This window comes from Ursus americanus, chromosome 16 (genome assembly GCF_024610735.1).
Source record: "Ursus americanus isolate L20-20 chromosome 16, mUrsAme1.1.p, whole genome shotgun sequence".
Classification (NCBI taxonomy): domain Eukaryota; kingdom Metazoa; phylum Chordata; class Mammalia; order Carnivora; family Ursidae; genus Ursus; species Ursus americanus.
In genome coordinates this window covers 30494275-30514683 of record NC_142142.1, presented here as the reverse complement: position 1 = coordinate 30514683, position 20409 = coordinate 30494275, and the positions used below count along the sequence as shown (strand labels likewise).

Below are 20409 nucleotides of genomic sequence, written 5' to 3'. Positions count from 1 at the left end.
CAGAAGTGCTGGCTGTCTGAGTGGGTAAGAAGGAGTGCCTGGAGAGTTGAGATGAACCCAGATGTGACCATGTCTGCCCCTGTCTAGTAACTTTTCTCGACTCCCCGCTACCTAGAGGATAGGTACTTGGTCAGGCATGGGAGAACCTCTATGATCTGCAACACCCCCACCCGCTCTAACTTTCTAGTTATATTTGAGTAAGGGGCAGTCCTCTAAATTCAGCTCTGCTCCCTGTACCTGCATGCTCTCCTTCCCTCTTCTCCTTTTCTCCTACCCCTCTTTCAACACTAAGCCCATGTATCATGTCCTCCTGGTGGTTGTCCACCCAGCACAGTAAAAGTCCTGAGATCAAGCCTTCACCCTGACCAGCTACATCAGAAATTTCTGCAGTGTGGACCCAAGCATCAGTGTTTTAGTACTGTGTTTTTTTCAAAATCACATTTCTGGGGTGCCTGGGTAGCTTAGGCAGTTAAACATCCGACTCTCGATTCCAGCTCAGGTCTTGATCTCAGGGTTGTGTCACTGGGCGTGGAGCCTACTTAAAAAAATAAATAAAATAAAATAAAGATTTTGAGTGATTCCAGTGGGTAGCCAAGGTTGTGAGCTATTGCACTAGATGGTGGCCACCTCATTCTTTGTAAATCTAATGGCCACATCGTGCTTGGCTTCTGCAAATGCTTGTTGAACAAGTAAATGAGGGTCATCCTGGGATACTTTGCCTTCTCAGGTACATGTCTCTAAGACTGGCCCCTCTGCTTGTTATAACCATGCCTTGGGGACTGAATCCTTTGACCTGTGCCCTATATCTCTCTTTCATGTTCCTTCTTTAGGTTTATCCAGTTTATTTTTTACCTTTCTTAAAAGTCAAACTTTTAAAACCATTTTTTAGTATAAAAATAACACATGCTTATTTTAAAAAGTTTGGACGTTAGAAAGAATGGGGGGCAAATGCCCTCCCACCATCCAAAAGCAGACAGGTCCCATGTCCCCTTCACTTTTCCTAATTTGTTGCCCTCTGGGGTTGCTTGACCTTCTGGCATGCCTCAGTGAGCTCAGTTGCTGCTGTCTGTGCTCAGACCCTGTGAACTTCCCCGTGAGTCCTGAAAGGAGTGCTCTGGAACACAGCATTCTGGGGAGCCACCAGGGCTAACTTCGCTGAGGGTCGGTATACCGTGAGAAGGAGTTTTCTTATGCAACTTTTATCTTCCTCATTCAAGCAGGATGTATGGGCTTTATTAGAGTAAATGATAACATTTGTGTAACTTCTTTAAAATAATAACTTAAATGTTTACCAGCCTACCCCCTTGCCCTCCTTAGATATGAGATGAGTTTGCAGCTCTGGATAATATAGTATTTATATCTGTCAGAGTGCAGCAGCTCGTTAAGGATGAATTAGTCAGGACAGGTGAACTGCTGTAACAAACAGACCCAAATGTCAGTGGCTCAGCATGGTCAAGGTGGTGTTTCTTGCTTGCGTTATAGTCTAGGGTTGAGTTGTCTCAACCTGGAGGTAACATGTTCACTTCTCATATTCCAAAGGTGAGAACTAGTCCCATAGCCTCACCTAGATGAAGGAGGATGGGAAATGTAGTTTAGTAATGTGCCAGGAAGAACACTTACATTGATGATCACCAGCCATCTCTATCAGTCGTATTGCTCAAAGCACAGCGACGGAGCCACATTCTGGCCTTGGAGGTGTTCGGTCTCTGTATTATTTAGGATACTGGCTTGGCTGCTGTAACAAAGGCGAAAATGACAGTGACTTAAACAAGAAGCGAGTTAGTTTCTCTTTCACTTAGAGCATAACCTAAGCAGTCCAGTGCTGCTGTGGGGGTTTTGTTGTGCTCTGATGTCCTGAAGTGTTGCTTCCACAGAGTTTAGGGTGGCTGCTTCAGCCCCCACCATCACGTCCGCATTCCGGTCCATAGAAAGGACAGAAGGAAAACGGAGGGCAAACCTGCAGTCTAGGCACATCATTTCACTCAACATTCCTTTGGTCTGAACTTTAGTCAGGTGGGAGTAAGGTAGTCTGTTAACAGAAGAATGATTGGGTAGGGTACAGGCAGAAAGAGGTGCTGGGTAATTAAGCTTTTAAAGGAAACCTGTCTTAGTGGTTAAGAACATGGACTTGGGGTCATACTGTGTGGGCTTAAATTTTACTCTACCTTTTACTTGCTTCATGACCTTGAGCAAACGACTTAATCTAGATCTCCATTTCCAATCTGTAAAACCATGTGTCAGCTACTTTCTGATGCTCTGCCAGATCCACTCACCATCATTTGCCATTCTGCTCTGTGCCTGAAAAACATACCTTTTGGAATGTATCATCTGGCTTCTAGTTGGATTGGGCCAGTGGGAGGCACTGGCAGGATATGCAGGCACGGTGGGGAGTGGGGGACGGTGGAAAGAAAGAGATGTCAGCGTACTTATTCCCTTCCTGGCAGGCTGTGTTGTCCTAGGCCACGGCTCCTCCAGAGTCACCCTCCTTTATAGTATCAGATCTTGCTGGATTCTGGAATCTCCTCTCCTGACCTAGGGTGGCAGTGGCTCCCCACTATGGCTGTGCCTAGGGGGCTTCTTCACCGCTTCTTTTCCCTTAACCCTGCTTGGCACAGTGTTGTCAGCAGGGCCTTCATTAGACCCTCTTCAGGCACAATCCAGGCACACTGTCCATTTCCTGCTAGGGCCCTGGCTGACACGGATGATAATAGTGCTGACCTCAGACCATGGGGGTGAGAAGTGAATGCATTGTAGGACTAAAGCTTGAATACAGCGACCGTCATTAATTGTTCACGGTTTCATGTCCCAAGGCAAGTGGTCTGATGCCTTCAAGCATGGTCAAAACCTTCCTAAAGGTTTAATCTGGCATATGAATTAAATAATATTGTCTCTCATCTGCCCTCCCCCACCCTATGTTAGGGGGATACAGCAAGACTCAAGAGTTGTGAACAGATCTGTTCCAAGTCAAGTGTATCCTGCATCCAGTTTCTTCCTTCCCATTCTATGGGGATGAGTAAGGAGAAAGATGTTGGGCTTATCGTTCACCTGTTCTGTGCTGGGCACTTTACATGTATAAACTGTCTACCCAGCTTCCCAGCTTGGAGTTGGAATCATGTCACCCACATCAATGCCCTCAAATATATTGGCTTCTGAGGATTTGCCTGCCCATATGATTGACAGATCAAGTCTTTCTCTAAGGCTCCCCTCCGATGTTACGTCCAAGAAGTCTCAGGAGTGCTTATTTGCATTCACAGTCAGTTCTGGTTGCTCTAGGTTTTTACCAGGGGAGCTAGAATCCAGACACCTCACTGAGGCCCGTGGACATCGTGTTAACTGCTCCATGTCCTCTGTTCTTCAGAAACCAGTGGCCACATGATGCTGGCCATGGCTGCTGCGCCCCTGCTCATACCAGAACCTGAAGGCTTGGCATTCACTTGCGAGCCTGGATGGTTTCCCAGTGTCCTACCGTCTGCTGGCCTCAGGGATGAGGCTACCACTCTTTTCTGTGCTCTTTCAGCCTCAGAGTGGGCCTGGGGCCTGCTCATGACTACACAAGCCTGGACCCACCAAGGGTCTGGGATCAGATTGGCTATCTGCCCTGCGCTGGCTGGCCTCCAAACAGCCAGGGCCAGTCACCCCAGCCTGGGATCCGCCCCAGATCTCTCCAACCTTGGAAGCCTTTCTGTCCTGCCTTCCTCCTACCCCAACCCCAAACATAGCTTCTGAGAGGGAGGGAATGTTCACCCCCCTTTAGCTTTCTCTCAGGATGACTGACAGCGGGAAGTTCAATTCCCTTCACAGGAAACCTCACCCTGCCGCAGGGTGTGGGCCGGCCTCCTGGCTCCCACGGAACAGCCACAGAAGAGTTCACCATGGGTGTAGTTGCCTAAATCTGGGCAACTCAGTCTGTTCCATGATTGATCTGGTTGGGGGTATCAGCTCATTTCATCCTCAGAACGGCTCCAGGGAGCAGAAGGAATTATTTTCATTTTATGGAGGAGGAAACAGAGGCTCACACTGGTTAAATTATCTTCCCCAAATCACACAGCTAGTTAGAGGCAAACCTTAGATTAAAAATATAATCTCTGGGGTGCCTGGGTGGCTCAGTCAGTTAAGCGGCTGCCTTTGGCTGGGGTCATGACCCCAGGGTTCAGGGATGGAGTCCTGCATCGTTGGGCTCCCTGCTCAGTGGGGAGTCTGCTTCTCCCTCTCTGTACTGTCTCTCAAGTAAATAAATGAATGAATTAATTAATAAAAAAATATCATCTCTGGCTGCAGAGCCAAAATCAGTTTCCTGGGGAGGAGACTATACAAGTTGCCCTCCTCCCAGGGGGATTTAGTTGAGGCTGAAGGCAATAAATTATGTAGAAGGAACTAGTACAGGGCCTGGCAGTACAGTATGTGGCGGTTCTATACGTATTTGCTGAATAAATGCATGAAGGGTGGGTGCTCAAAGCTATATATATGTATTTTTCTTGGTTTTTAGACCAACAAATAATGATCAGTATGCTCCAAAGGAATTTTCCATAATGGGATCTGAAGCAACAAGCAGAACAACTCCTTCTAGCTTCTTCCTTCATCCGCTTCCTGTTCTTCCTGCTCTGTATTATAGCCCAGAGTCCCTGCGACGGGAAACCTCTTATGGTTTCCCGGTGCTGATGGTGCTCATGCTATTTCTGAAGGAAACCAAACGTCTGCAGCTCCGTGATTTGGGACCGGGCAGTAGGAGCTGGGAGAGCTCTGACGCGGGACTACGGACCGGTGGGCTCAGGCTCAGGTATAGCCTTCACCGCCACCTCGCTCCTGAGGTTTGTTTGCGGGGGGCTGGGAGATGAAGCTTTAGTTCAGGGTGTTCTAGCGGGGAGAGAGGAGGGAGCAGGAAAAGGAAATGACAATACATTCTGGGGGATAAACGGTTATTTACCTTGGCTAAACAGAAGAAAGAGCAAGGAAGCAGATATGGAATAATGGGATCACACACACACTACACAGGAAAATGGGAAGGGCATTTTCTTTGCCAGAGAGGTGTTTTTACTAGAAATATTTAAGCCTGTGTCCAGTTACTCCTGACTATTAAACACAATGTAACTACCTATAAATAATATTTCATCGATTTTAAGCACTCCTGGAATATAGAGAGTGTTAAGTAACCAGCTTAATCTGCTCAGGAGTACTGTGGTTATGATTTCTGGGTCATGTTCTTACTGGATGATCAGTCTGGAACATGTCCTTTTTGTTTATATTTTTCTCAGATCAGTTTTGCTCAGGGTGGGCACATTAAAATGATTTGGTATCTCTTGTGTGCTCTCTCTCTCTGTGTTCCTCCTCCCCCTTTCCTGTCTCCCCCTGCTCTCTGTCTCCCTCCCTGCCTCATTTGTGCCTCTGTTTCTCTATGTCTGTCTCCCCCTTCCTGCTCTTGTTCCCTCCTCCCTTTTCCTATCTTAGTTGGAATATGGACAGCAAAAGCAGTGCTTGCCTTTTTAGGGCCCTCTGCCAGAAAATGGAACAGGTCAAATTATTAAAAAGGATAAAAAAAGACTGCTCTTTGGCAAAATGGGGGAAACAGATGTTCAGGGGTGGTTTTGCTGTCTCTAGCTGTGTGCTGGCTGCTGAAACACTCTCCCTACAGGCTGACTAGTTACAGACATTCATCATCATGGCACACATGTGTGGTTATTTTAATGTCAAATATGTATATATATTTATCTCTGCCTAATTCGCCTCTCCCCATGACCTTTGTACCCCCAAATCCAGAGTTGGCAAGATTACTGACCACCTGGTAGAAAGATTTATTTTCAAACTCAGAGGTTTTTTTTTTTTTTTAACTCTACTGGGAACAGTGGGCACCATAGCTGCTTTCAGGTCTCTGTTTAACAGTAAATATTTTACAGAAACTTCATGTTTTTGAGAGAATAGAGAAGGGACCTGTGGGTGCAGAATCTGGTCTGAAATGAACCCTACAGAAAGTTCGGGGCTGCAGGGGAGCTGAATGATGAAGGTCTACTGCTGGGATGTGTAACCTGCTGGGGCACTGGCATTTCTGTCTCCCAGAGGTTTGCTATTCACTGGCTGTTGACCAAAAAGAAAAGTACAGTATTGTAGCTTTTGTGGTTGTCCAGCCAGAGAACTTAAGACTGTGTCCTTAACATGAAATATTTCCCTTTTGGCTCGAAAAGCCATTTTCCCTCCATACTCAAAAGAAGGCTTCCAGATTCTGAACATTTGCTGTGGACTAGGGTATGCCAGGTGGTTTTCTGTCCTGTGCGACCCTCGTGTGGGTGTAGCTCATGTGACCACCCACTGCCTTCACCTCCAGTGGCTCCCTTGTCGTATAGGATCAAACGAGTTAGCGCATCTAAAGCACTTAGGACAGTGCCTGACAAATGGCCAGCATTCAGTAAATGTTATCCATTTTTGCTGCCTCCTCCCTGCCCCCCACTTCACTCATCACTTTCAGGTATGTCTTCCTTCCCTGAACTCCATCCCATTTCTCCTCTCCTATTCTGCTCATCTAGTGACACTGAAAGAAGAGAAAATGGAAAAAGAATCAACTACAAAAGTATAAAGCCAGAGCCACCACAAGCTCAAACAGTGCCTTTGAACAAATTGGAAAAAATCATCCCTTCCATGCGGATGAAGAGCAGAGACAGGGTTCCCGGTTTAGTGGGTAGAGTGCAAGCTGGATTTCAGCCCCCCACTTCTGCCTTGTTCACTCCCTCAGCCTGGCACTCTTGTGCAGTGAACAGCCTACACAAGTGAACATGGTAGCCCTGATCCCACACTCCCAGGGTGACATTCTCATGGATATTTCTTTCCTTTTCTGGGAACTCTTTCAGTGTTGTGTACATACTAAAAAGACTAAATTCTCCTTTGATTAATTCTTTTTAAAATAAGTTTCCCCTAAGTTATTTACATGATGGGGTTTATTTTCCCCAAATTCTGATCTCCTGAATAAAAACTATTTTGAAACTTGCAATATGTATGCCAGTTAGTTAACCAAAATTTATTTACTCCAGTTCAAATGGAAGTTTTAAATGCACTCTAATAAAAAGAGCTGATATTTGTTGAGCGCTTTCCATGTATTAAGTATGTTGCTAAGGAAACAATCTTGAAACAATCCTGTGAGGCAGGTACTATTATTTCCTTCATTTGACAGATGGGGAACTGAAGCTTGGACAAATTAAATAAGTCCCACCTGGTGGGTGGTAGAGCCAGGGCTTGAGCCCAGCTCTGTTATTCACTGCTAGGGTTCTTAACCCACCATCCTCAGTTTCAGACTAAGTTATGAGAACCCAAACTCTTGATCCTCAATGGCAGATTCTTGGCAGAACCGTGATTTGCAGTCAGGTCTATGTGACTGTAAAAATATGGGCTGACCCGTCTACCATCCTGCATACAACAATGCACTGCAGGTAGGCTAGGGGGCACGAGGGTGAAGAGACACAATCCTTTCCTCAAAGAAGCGATGACCTAAGTCAGGGAGAAAGACCAATTACCAGGTGGTAATTTACCAGGTGGAGATCTGGCTCCTCCAAGCTGATGGGTACTTTCTGACCAGGGACCTTGAGTGGGCTATCTAAATTTTCTAGACCTCAGTTTACTCATCTGTGATATGGGAGTGCAAATACCTGCCTCATAGGGTAATTGGGAGGGATTAAATAAGATAATATATGCAAAGTACTTAGCGCATAGTTGGCATTCCATGAGTGGTTGTAATTATTATTATTATGGTAAGCGCAATCAGGGAAGTCTGCAAGGAGGGCCTGGGACCCCAGAGAAGAGGAACCTGACTCAATCATGGAGGTGGAGAGGAGGCCAGGCAGGCTTCCTGGAGGAGATCCATTCTTCCCAGCATGACCTGCAAGAGAGCAAGGGTACCAGGCATGAACAGCATCATATCTGTCTTAAAATAGCTGGTGGCTGCCACAGAACCACAGTCAACTCCTCCTCTAGAGATCGCAGAGCTGAGTGCTGAATAATGGAGAGCAGGTGAAGGAAGCTGAGTCTTCTTCCTTATGTGTGCCTGGGGTTTCGCGTGGAAACTCTACAAAGTGGGAATATAACCCCGTTAACTCCTTCCTTAAATACTGGGCCAGGCCTGGTGTCTCATGGGAGTCTGTCCCGCTCTCAAAAGGTCCTTACGTTTGGCTCAGTGGGGGTTCAGTGGGACAAAGTTGTTAGCACCTTGTTCATTTGAATTCCACTCCTTTTTTCCATTATTAGCGTCAGTGTTGCTTTTTGGACTATCAGCTCCTTGGTGCTAACATTCCACATTGTTTACCAAATGAGAGACTGAGGAATCCTCTAAGGCAGGTATAAGGACATAACCCCGTGTGGGCAGGTGTTCGTCAAAATTAGCAAACAAAAATATAGGATACCCAGTTAAATTAAATTTTAGATAAACAGCAAATGATTTTTTATAAAGTATCTGCATGTCCTCTGCAATATATGAGACCTACTATGCTAAAGAAATTTTGTTGCTTTTCTGCAGTTCAAACACAACTGGAGTCATGTGTTTTATCTGGCAGTCCTAGGTGTGGGAGCAGCGTCTGGGGATGCTCTGTCTGTTCTTTGCACTGGACTTTAGTTCACCCTGCTGGGGGCGGGATAAAACACAGCTCTGTTCCTATCACCAAGTACTCAATCCACACAGGACCCCATTTAGGTGCTTCTATCCATGAGACCTGATTGCTAATGTCTGAGTTATTTAATCACCTCAATTAGAAAAGGATGTTGGAAATTAATCCTTCCTAGAGTAAAAATCCTAAACAACTTCAGGGATTTGATGCATGCTCCATTTGTATAACATATAAACACAGAGCGAGTCCTTCTCCTGGATAGGCCACATGGCTTCTGGAGTATGGATATTAAGGTTTTGATTTTCTCCATTCTCTCTTGTAACAAGCTCAGGTCCAATCTTTTGTCTTTTGGAGAGTCAGAATATCTTTGTGTCCTCCTAGGACTGGACACCCCGTGCCCTCCTTCTGTAAGGCATCGGCCCTCAGCCTGTGCTAGATCATCACCAGAGGGGTGATGTATGTGTGGGGGTCCCCCCGCCTGGTATTGCTAAGCAGTGATCATTATTATAACAGTTCCTTTGTAGGGAAGGAGCTGAAACCTGACTTTCTGTTTCTTGCACCCAGCCGTCTGTGTTTTGTCTTCTAGAGCTTTCAACGTTTTTTCTTACTGCCACCCAACATCAGGATACATTTTACATTGAGACTCACACATACAAATCTTAATATAAATATAACTAAGACAGACGTTGTATGGGATAGTAATTACCCTTATTAGATTGGCTGCATCTGGTATTTTCCATTATGTACTCTTTCACTTATTTAAAATGCTGCTTAGCCTGCTCAATTGATTTCTACTAATGGGTTGCCAACTACGTTTAAAAAACAATGCTCTAGAGTGTTATATGGCAAATAGAGAATAAGTCTGTTCGACCTTTCTTTCTGAAAGCTACCAAAATATTTGAAGATAGCTATCAAATTGTATCTTAATCTTCTCCACACAATGGACTTTTCTTAATACGCTCTGCTTTCTCCATTCCATCCTGCTCAACATCTGCAGAGTGCTCTCTAGGTGAGGAAGATTTCCCTTTAACCTGGCATTGAGAACTGAGCATGTGGCCTCACATGCAGCTTGACTAATATTTGGCATAGTGGGATCATCAGACCCCGTGATCTCAACCTCCCATTGAAGTTACTGTCACTCCAGCAATCAATACTCATTGGGAATGGTTACTTAATATTTTATATGACTGTAAATATCGAACCCATTTTTTTCCTGTTTTGTCTATAAGGATATCTGGAGATATTTTTTCCTAATTGGGGAGAGGAGGGACTCAAATCACGATGCCCATCATTCATATTTCCTGGATCTACCAATGAAATGTTCCCAGATTCAAGAAATGTAAACAAAAAGAAACTCTGTATCTAGCACAACAGCAATTAAATCTCTTACACTGACCATATTTTGAAAGAAAATGGATAACAGGTTAGTAATAATAGCTAATAATTATGGAGTGTGTGCTGCTTGCTAAGCACAGTGCGGAGAGCTTTATACTTTACATGCAACTGACTCATGCATTTCTCACAACACTTTGAGGTGGATGCTACTGTAATTACTACTTATTAAAAGAAGAAAAGCTGAACTTTAATAAAGTCAGGTCATTTAACTAGTCATGTAACCAATAAGTGGCAGAGGGGAAGTGGGTCCCAGGTCCGTCTGACTCCTCAGCCTGTGCTCTAGAATACTTAAATCAGTGTTGAGTGCCACAGATGGGAAAGTACTGCTGGTCTGTCACGTATCTAGCATGGTGTTTTTTTTTTGGGGGGGGTGCGTTTCATAGCTCTTGCTCCCTCCCGTAAGGAAAGAGAAGAATTTAGTAACAAGTTCAGGTCTCTAGCAGCCCCCAGGAGTCTATGGAGACCGTCTAGATTCATCACTAACGGCACTAGGGTCAGGCCGCATGGTGCTTTCTCGTGGTGCGGTGAGGCCTGAAGGATGGGGAGGCGTTTCCCCTGTCCAGGAGACCCAGGAGGAAGAACCACCTGCTTGGGAAGCAACACAGCTCTGCTCTGCAAACAGGCTGGAATCCTGACTCTGTCACTCATGCACCACGTGATCGCTGGAAATTCACCTAATCTCACCTAGCCTCTTTGCTCATGTGTAAAACATGGATAATAGCACCTACTGTGCAGGGCGTTAGGTCCAGATAAAATGAGATCATGTACGAAATCACCTGGCACAGAAGAGACGCCACTCTGTGAATGCTGATTCAAGACAGAACACTGGGTTCTGATCATTCTTCTACGACAGCCAAGAGACCTGTTCCTTCATTTAGGCTGGGCTTCGGAGCACATGGAAACATAGGTCCCCAAATGTCCTATACCAGTGGCTCTCAAAGTGTGGTGCATTTAGCAGCGGCATCAGCATCGTCTGGGAACTTGTTAAAAATGCACTTCTGGGGCCTTGCCCTGACCTCCTGAATCAGAAAATCTGGGGGGGGGAGGGTGCTGCCACCTCCCCCCCCCCCCCCGACTGCAGTCTGTTTTAACAAGCTCTTCAGGTGACTATGATGCAGGTAAAGTTTCAGAACCACTGTCCTGGTGGTACTGAGGGGCTGGGGTCTTTCCCTGTTTCCAGTAGGACTCAGTGGAAGCCTCTGCAACTTTCGTGTAGATACTGTGACCAAATACATAGACTGTGGAGTTCACTTTCAGGTTGTTTCCATTTGATCCTCTTGTTATTGTTTATCCCAAGTTGTTCATTTTCTGATGTTCCTTATCTCTCTCCCACTTAATTTGAAACTCATCTTGTGTATACCTTACATCATAAAGGCTGACTAGGAAGGGACCATTCGCAGACACTGGGTAGAGGAGACTGGTAACATTCCTGTGGAACTCTTCCAGGGCCCATCCCTGCAGGCCCTCTCCTCCCTTTGTCTCCTTTAAGTTCTTCCCTCTCATTGAACTCTTCTCTGCTTCAGAATCTTTGCACATGCTGTTTGCCCAGCTGCAACACTCTCCCGGTCTTCTGCACCATCTTGGAGACGCCTTCCCTTTCCAGCCCCTTTCTCCCTCCTTAGTCTCTGTTACTGCGCCCTGCTCCTGTTCTTCATCACACATAGACCCATGTGTAACTGTAGATTTATTTATATACATGCTAGTAAGACAGAGCCCATATGGTGTATTCATGCACCTGGCAGAGTGTGTGGCTTATTAGTCAATGTAACCAATAATATGTTTGGAAGGAACGAGTGAATGAATGCACCGTTGCAGCTCTTCCGAAGCTCTCCTTCTTCCAAACTCTATTGTGCTTTCGGGTAGTCCTTTCAATTAGTCCTTCTGTTTCTGGTCTTCGTTTTTTTCTAGTTATTTCTAATTATTCCCCTCTCTACCTTGAACTTTTCTGAAGACTCTTGTTCTGCTTAGCGTGATACTGGCTTTATCACTGACACACAATAAATACTTTCTGATTTCTGGGTGGATGACTTATCAGATAAGATGTGAATTTTAACTCTTCCCCCCCTCTGACTTTGTGCTGTAAAATAATTTCTTTTCTCCTGAATCGAACCACCCGGAGTGGCGGGAGCCATTAGGAATGGTGAGAGTTTCCCCACTTCTCTGTCTTTGGCATTTAAACTACAAGACATGTCATCTTTAGTGCATATCCCAGAAAGAGCCAGAACTGCTGTACAGGTTGTGGAGGGACCATCCTTCTCACTGTTGTTTGTAGCTAAGAACAGAAAGGGCATGTTTTTAGAATAAAACACCCAGGCACCCTTTTCAAAATGGCGGCGACAAGGGCCCTAAAGTACGAACATTCTGACCTGAATTATCTCCAGTTACTGTGCCAATCCTTGTTTTTAATAGTGATTTTATGTTGCTGTTGTTTTAGAAGCTTAGTATGATTCTAGCTTTAGGGGAAAAAAAACCCAAATGTGTCTACATGATCCTTGGAAATAGAGAAAAACATAATTAGATTTTTGTTCATAAAAAGAGGAAAAGGAAGAAATAACCATATCATGATAAACTCTAGGATGAACAAAACAGGCTGCCTCCTTCTAGTCTGCAACTGGATTCACCCAACAACTCAACGGAATGATCAATATGGTCAGAATTTGGGAGCCTGTAAATGGGCAACATTAATTACTCACTTGACTCAGTGGTTCTCAGCTAGGGGCAATTTAACCCCATAGGAGACATTTGGCAATGTCTGGAGACATTATTAGTTGCCACCACTTGGGGTGGGGTTGCTCCTGGCATCTACTGGGTGCTGTTAAAAACTCCCTCCAATGCCCAGGACAGTCCCTTATAACAGAGACTCATTTGGTCCAAAATGTCAGTAGTGCTGCTACTAAGAAATCTTGAGAAAACCAATCAACCAAGAAGTATGAGCTTTCAATACTCCAAGATTTCTATAGTAAGAGTAGCAATTAATAATTAAAATGATTATTACTTATTAAATACCTGCTACTTGCCAGCCTCTTTGTAAAGAATTCCTAGCTACAGTCAGGATCTGACTCCAGGTTTCTTCTGGGACATTGTACTCTCCCCCCTTAGTATTTTTGTGTGTGTGAATTTTTCCCTGGACATGATTGTGTCTACCCTCTGCTGGTTGTATTTTCTATACATCAAATTAGGTAATATACTCACAAGACAAAGCCACGGGCAAGAAGAGACCAGTGTCGCTATGGGTGTTGAAGCTAAAAACATCCAGACAAACAGGCCTTAGATGTATAGCTTACTAGATGAGCCTAATGCCTGTGTAGGATGGTAGCATTGAGCCTGGACCTTAGTAGGCACTTAATATTTGTTGGGAAATTTTTTCATAATCAACAGAGTCCTTGGTAAGCTTCAAATGGAGCAGGGTTTCCAAATGCCCTATTCTGTTATATAACATTGAGTTCCTCCTAAAAGCAGCACCTGGTATTTCCAGAAGTTCAGAGGTGCCTCATCTAGTGTATTTCCACTTGCTCTTGAATCTTCCTCTTCTTTGTTTTTCAAGCTTCCATTCTTAGTCAGTCTGGCAAAGGCTCACCCCCTTGCTCCTCCCTCTCTGCACACAATATTCCCTGGAACCCCATCTACTCGAGGCCTTCCCAGTATTCCATGAATTTTGCTCCTATCAACAGCTTGCAAGATGAAGGGAGGACATGTGTCAGAGAAAGCATGTGGCATGTGAGAAAGCTTATTTGAGAACATGATTTTGTATTTGGAAACAAGCTGGAAAAAAATCACAACTATTGTCATGGTAAAACAAAGAACTCAAAGAAAAGCTTGGGAGAAACCATCTTGCCTGGCAATAGTAGAGCGATGATGGTATCTGTGGTGGGCATGATCATTGTACGTTTATGAAAAGAAGAAGGGGCTCTAAGGAAAAATGCAGAGAAGCACGACAGTGTGTGCTTTCCTTGCCTGTGTCTGTGTCTTTGCTAGTAGTGTCCTCCTCCTCTCAGCACTCAGATTTCTTGGAACCTGTCTTTTGCCTGCTGCACAGCATCAGGCACTCCATTGTGCTCCCATTATGCTTTATTTATAACATGTCACCCATCACCCTTTACCTTTATCATGCTAAGCTCTGATGTAGTGAATGCTTCTGAAAGAGAATCACAAGAGCACTGCGACCCCAAGGAGACAGTTGGAGATCTTGGTTCGTGCCCCTCAAACTGCAGTGTGCCAGGAGTCAGAATGGATTCTGGAACGTCACCCTTAGAGATTCCAAATCTCTAGAATTTGAAGGTGGGGACATCAGAAATTGAACTTTGTACATTTCCGGTTTATATATCACACATTGGGAAGCACTACAGAACCTGGGCTTAAAAAATCTCCTTACATGTTCTGGAAGGAAAAGAAGCATTTTGGTAAGGACAACCCAGCTACATCCAATCATTGGTTTGTTCACTCAACAGGCATAGATTGGCAACTCCCAAATGGAGTGTGACCTGTTTTGGTGAGGCTGTGCAGTAACCGTCCCTGTTATGGTCATGACCACGCTCTTTTTGTCATCTGTTGTTTCCCTTCTAGTAAGCTTAGGCCCATTCTTAGGGCACATCCTAGTCAGCGTAGTAGTTGGTAAGGACTTTAAGGGGTGTGTTGACCAAGTGCAGAGAAGAAGAGTGAGGGGAAAGGAGGTTTGCATTTTAAGAGAGAATTTCGATTCCTTGGTATTTCAAATCTCGGGAGGAGAAGAGAAGCATTTCTTTTACTGAATTTCTATTGTGTGCCCAGCACTTGATATGTAGTATCTAATTTAACCCTCACAATAAGCCATGAGGTAAGTGTAGTTATTCCCATTTTACAGAGGACGAGGCTGATATTGATGGTATGTTACTCTTCGTAGCTGGAAACAGGTGGATCCAGGACTAGAACTCAGGACTGACTCTAAAGAGCACATTCATTCTCCTCTACCTGGATGCCTCTGTCACCTGGTCTGGAAGATCCTAGTATGTGCCCTGTGTGGAATTAAAGACTGTTCTTTGTGTTGTCCCTAAGAGTGCTGAAATTGTCCCATCACCTTCTTAACTTTCCCGAGAGTGAGGAAAAGACAACTGGGTCACCTTAGAAAGAATGCTGACCGTTAGAGTGAGTATCTCGATCCAAAGAAAGCAGTGCTGACTGGTGAGCTACCTTACCGCTAGTAAAGCAGCGCTCTGTTGTTGACATACCTTGATCCACATGTTGGAATCTGCAACCAAATACACCGTAAAACGGGGTTGATGACCTTTTGCTAGTCAAATCCGAAGTCTTTCTCAGGCCTTAGTTCCTGAAAAAGAGATTCTCAGATATATATTTTTCAGATATATTTGATATGCAAGATTATTCATTTTCTATATTTGATGTGGGGATTATTAGCAGTTGAGGAAATTTAGGTGCATGAAGGGGAAAAATTGGCCCACCATGTATTTGACCCTTGTATTATTACTTATTATCCAATTTGAAGAGCTCAGGCTAGGTCCACCTGCTGGGGTCAGCTGACTGTGGAGCCCACAGTCAGTACCTACCACTTCATGGGAAGTCTAGGAATCCAGAGCCCTTGCTGGAAGGACCGTCTCACAACTTCCTCTGGCTTCCATGCCTTTAAACATCCCCACTCTTCTGCTTCTCCAGCCTTCCCTCTTCTTCCTCCTCCTTTCCCTATTTTTTTTTTTTTTTTGTCCTGGCATTCTCCAAGTAAACCGATCTTCATAGCTTCATTTCTATTTTTCTCTACACGTCTGTTCTCCACTTCTCACCCAGGTTCTTGTTCCTTCTTTCCTCTTGCCCAGAGGGCAGTAAAGTCTTTCAACATTTTTCTCAAACCAGTTCCCCCTCTTCACTCAGCTTCTCCCAGCATTGGTCCAATGGCCCATCTTTCCAGGAATGGTCCATTCTTCCTATGACCCAGGCTCAAAACCTGGCTTAACTTGATTACCTTGTTCTCCCTCCTATCTAGTCACTGGAAAAAGTAAAATCTTGCCTCAAAGATTTGGTATGTTCACTGTATTTGGTATCTCCATAGATTTGGTATCTGCATGGTATCTCGCTCTTCCTTTCCGGTCTCCTTTGCCTGGACCTCACATGTCTGTGCTTCCCGCAACTGTTTCCCAGATTGGCTCCCTACTTCACAGGGCTATTGAAGAGTTGATTGAAATAATAGCAAGTATACGGCCAGCATTTATATGCATTATGCTAACTATTTTATTTGTTACTTCATTCCATCCTTACAACCACCATGCCATGGCTATTTCCATCACCTTGCAAATGAAACCGAAGTTCAGAAAAGTTAGGTGACTTGCCCAAGGTCACACGGTGAGTGAGTGGGTGAGCTGTCACTCAACCCATACCTGTTTTGTTCCAGTGGATGCTTTTAACTATTAAATTTCGCTGCCTCCTAGGATATAGTGTGTTATCTAATGGGGGCAATTAATAAATATTAGTTTCCTTCCTTCTTCCTCCTTTTTCTATCCATTACCTTTTCCCCCACTCTAGACTGATTTCCTACAAATGCTACCTGCATCCGAGCCCCACCATCCTTCAAGGCTCCCCTTTCTCCTGCATGGAGTCAGTCCTTTACTCCACATTTTTCAGGCATCACCAGTGCTTTCCTGTTTTCTGGTTGCATATCTTGTCTACTTAAATAAATCCTAGAAAGGCTGGTTAGCTGCTGTTTCTTTTGTTTCTTTTATGTGCTGTCAAGTCCTAGGGTAGCTGACTTTTAATTGAGTAGGCATTTGATAAATGATTGTTAAATGACTGCATTTGGGTTTTATCTTGGGAGCCGAGGTTACTGAGCCATCAGAGGCCTCAGAATAGACTGGAATCAGGATACACAATCCACCAGAATTGACTGGAAGGGTGCAACTGCTTGCGGACTGATTGGGTAATTGCCACAGTCCAGGCAGGATTCCCAGAAGAGATCCTGGTCTCCTGAGAGGGCAAAGAGAGGAGAGGAGCACAAGATAAGAGGCGAGGTATGCATTGACTCTCCTGTTAACGTCCTTCTTAGCAACTATTCCACTCCCTAGTCTCTCAACCTCCTCGCAGCGGCAGAGCAGGTCCCTGAAAGCTGGGGAGAAATGTTATGGTTGCCTGGTTCCAGGTCCCCAGATCAAGGCTCCAGAGGTCTGCCCAGTATAATTGGGTGTAATGGGATGGGTGAGTAGTGTTTCTTAATACAGCCTGATTTAAGAGGTGGGGCAGAACCCGCAACATTTTTCCAGAGTCACTTTCTGTGCCTGCACCCGGGCAGATAAAGCCTGTGGGTTTGTGACCACAGGATGTACAGTTCTGCCAACACATTTGATATCTAAATCTATAAGACCAGTTTTGGCCCTTCTGCCTGTCAACAGAGTCGAATGTAGCAGCTCCGCGCCCAATCCCAGTGTCTGATAGACATATACACACCAGGGCCCTAGGAATGCAAAGAGAAGTGTCGCCACTTTTCACCTGGAAATTCCACTTAAAGAAGAACAAATCCGAAACATAACCTAATCTGGATTTCCCGGCCAGACCTGGAAACCGATTTCTGCCCGCGTTGGCCTGGTGGGAAGGAAGAGAAACTCGAAGGGGGGAGAACTGCTGAGTCTGACATTAATTAAGCCGCGGCAGGGAGCAAAACCGCGGAGGCTGTCGCCCTCCTAAACTCTCAGGGAGACACGTCAGCTTGAGCTCGGGGCAATTTCAGCAGGCGAGGTCCCGGCCCGGGAGGGGCGGCGGGCGGCTGCAGGCGGGCTCTAGGGCCCAGCGGCCGGGCGCCGGGGCGGGGGTGGAGTGTAGGGTTACAGTGACGAGCCCCACGACCCTCCCCGGCCCGAGCGCGGGGAGCGGGGAGCCGGGAGCGGGGAGCGCGGGCGGCGGCGGCGAGCGCGGGACGCTCTAGGACCCAGCAGCGGCTGACGGCTTCGGGGCTGGAGGTGAAGCCCTGGCATTTCTCTTCTTCCTGTGTGAATGGGGCTGACTGTCGGGCGCCGCTTCCCCGCGCTGCCCCACGCCATGCCCAGCACGCTGCCCGGCGGCCGCCTTCCCCAGCCGCGCCACTGAACTAGCCATGGTCGCCTCATGTGGAGGGCAAAGTTGCGCCGGGGAACTTGCGAGTCTGCGGTGAAAGGTAACCAGTCCCCGCTCAGGGTGCGGGGAGGGCGCCTCCGAGTCTCCCACGCGAGGGACCCAGCCGACCGGGGCTCCTCCACCCCTGGCTGCTCCCGGCACGGGGCTCCTTCTCGGGGAACCCGGGGAACCCGGGACTGAGATCGGCCCCGGCGACTTGGGCAGCCGATTCGGCGCGGGTGGCCGGGAGTGTCAGCCACGGCAATCTTGCTCTCCCTTACCCAGATTGGCTTAAAAAAATAAATAAATAAAATAGAGCAGAACTCTGTTCCCGCGCCACCCTGCAGGCCCCTGGTGCCTGCGGGTCGCATCTCCGCACCGCCTCGCGCCGCATCCGAGCCTGGGAAGTTGTGTGGGCCGGAGGGGCCGGGGCCCCGGGGTGCGGGCGCGCCCCCGACGCGGGGCTGGCCTTTCCGGAGGGGCGCTGCCATAAGGCTGCGCTCTCCGAGACGCGCCCGCGCGCGGGTCTCCCGGCGGCCGAGGGAGGGGGCGGAAGCGGGTGGCTGGTGGCCGCTGCCCTCCGCGCGAGACAAAGGCGCGCACACGGGCCCGCCCGAAGGGATGCGGCTCCTGGGCCGGACCCTTCCTGCCCCGCGGGGAAGTCTCGGCTCTGGTGGGTGGGGGCGGCCAGGGGGGTCGCGCTCCAGACCCGGGGGCTCGGATCGCGTTAGCTGCTGCTCCTTTGTTCTCCCCAGACAAGTTTCTTAGACAGAAACTGGGGAGTTAGACTTAGCTCTCCCTTGCTGTTAGTGCTGCCTTTAGAAGAATGTGGTTTCAGGGGGGAAAAATTAAACTTTCCAAGTGGAACTGGTTTTTCTTGGAATGTGACATTTGTGGCAGGAGGGAGATTGGCACGTCGGCCCATGACAGCCCAGCGGAGCCGGGGGCCCTGCGCCGGGGCAGGGGCCGAACGTGCCCCGTAGGCTGCAGGGCTGGAGGAAGAGGCGGCGGAACCCACGACGCCGCGCGCGCACCCACCTCGAGGGCCTCTGCCTCCTGCCCTGAGCTCGGGGCTACGTTTCCAAGTTTTCCCCCTTAGGAGCCCAGGATGTGAATGCCTGCTCGCTACCCGCAGCTCCCGCGCGGCTCAACGCTGTACTCTGTAGTGTCTTGATTGGTGGCTGAGAAGATGTTCCCTTTCCATTTTTGTTTGAAGGTTTTGCTATTTTGGCTTGGGTGTTGGTTTACTGTCTTCAAATGGCAGTGCTTTCGAAAATGCCAGGCTACTGTATGGATCACCTGGACTGGGCCTTCAGTAGAGGGACGCCCTGATCCTGTGGCTCTTGCGGTTGGGACCGAACATTTTGTGCCCTTGGTCCCTCAACCCTCCTTTGCTCTGTCCTGATAAAGTGCGGGCATGGTTGCCCATTTCCTTCTTTCATGGCATATTATGAGAATCGAGTTTTTGTACTGCTTATAAAGTCCTTCGTAGGTTGGGGTCACGAGAGCCAATTACGATCCTCAAAGATGCTTTGGACTACCCCAGACAATAGCGTTACTTGCCATAAGCGAGTAAAACCAGAATAGAGGGATATTAATAGCTGCTATCCCAAAAAACTTCCTTCCTTTTCGGGAAGTGAAAAGTCAAGGCTTGAAATGTTGAACAATTATGGCTCTCTGCAGGGCCTGTGGGTCCCTGCCAGACTGACTTAAGGTTTCCCCTGGTGGCCCACCACTGCTGACTGCCCACCACTGCTGGACCCCAGTAGCTCCCTGCAGGTGGCAGACCCAGGGTAAGGATTAAGGGGGCTGTCTAGATTGCAAGTTCTTGAAGAATCTAGACCAATTTGAAATTTATTTCCCAGGACAGTGTTCTGAGCATGTTCATAGTGCATCTACTATGAACATTATGGGAATTGTGTGGGAACAATATTTAAATACACTTAGAACTGTTTTGCAGAGGAGTAAAGGGTTGGAAACCACTGATTTGACCAGATTGAAAAGGAGGAAGACATAGAAGTTTTAGAGATGCCTCTGGTCTCCCTGGTGGGGTCTAGGGGGGATATTTAGTTTTTGGATAGGTACAGTTTGACTTTTGTGAGATACATTTCTCAAGATAAATAAGGAAAGCCTGGTAAACTCTGCAAATGGATAGGAGGGAGACAAGGTGCTGCACTTTTAATTCATCCTCCCTCCTTTCTTTAAAATGCACAGGAGTCTTGGTTTTTTTAGGTTCTGTGCTGATGGTGGAGGATGAAGAATACTAATATACCGAAGGGCATGTGGAGATCAAAGCATTTAAAAATATGTCTTTTCATGGAAGCTAATGGAGGACTTTCATTTTAAATGCGATTTAAAAGTGCTGTCGTTA

General features: G+C 46.7%; 1 protein-coding gene across 11 annotated transcripts in view; it reads left to right on the top strand.

Moving 5' to 3' along the window:
- AMOTL1 (angiomotin like 1) overlaps positions 1–20409 on the top strand; it is a 146535-nt gene that overhangs the window by 35070 nt on the left and 91056 nt on the right. For 2 of the 11 annotated variants that reach the window (XM_045790791.2, XM_045790788.2), the window contains exon 1: positions 17785–18099. The exons of 8 other annotated variants lie outside the window; for them this stretch is intronic. In XM_045790791.2, coding sequence (XP_045646747.2) covers positions 18051–18099 — 49 coding nt within the window. In that variant the 5' untranslated portion in view covers positions 17785–18050. Of the gene's footprint in view, positions 1–17781; positions 18100–20409 lie in introns of those variants that run through there. One more of the 11 variants, XM_087868240.1, reaches the window with a different exon arrangement.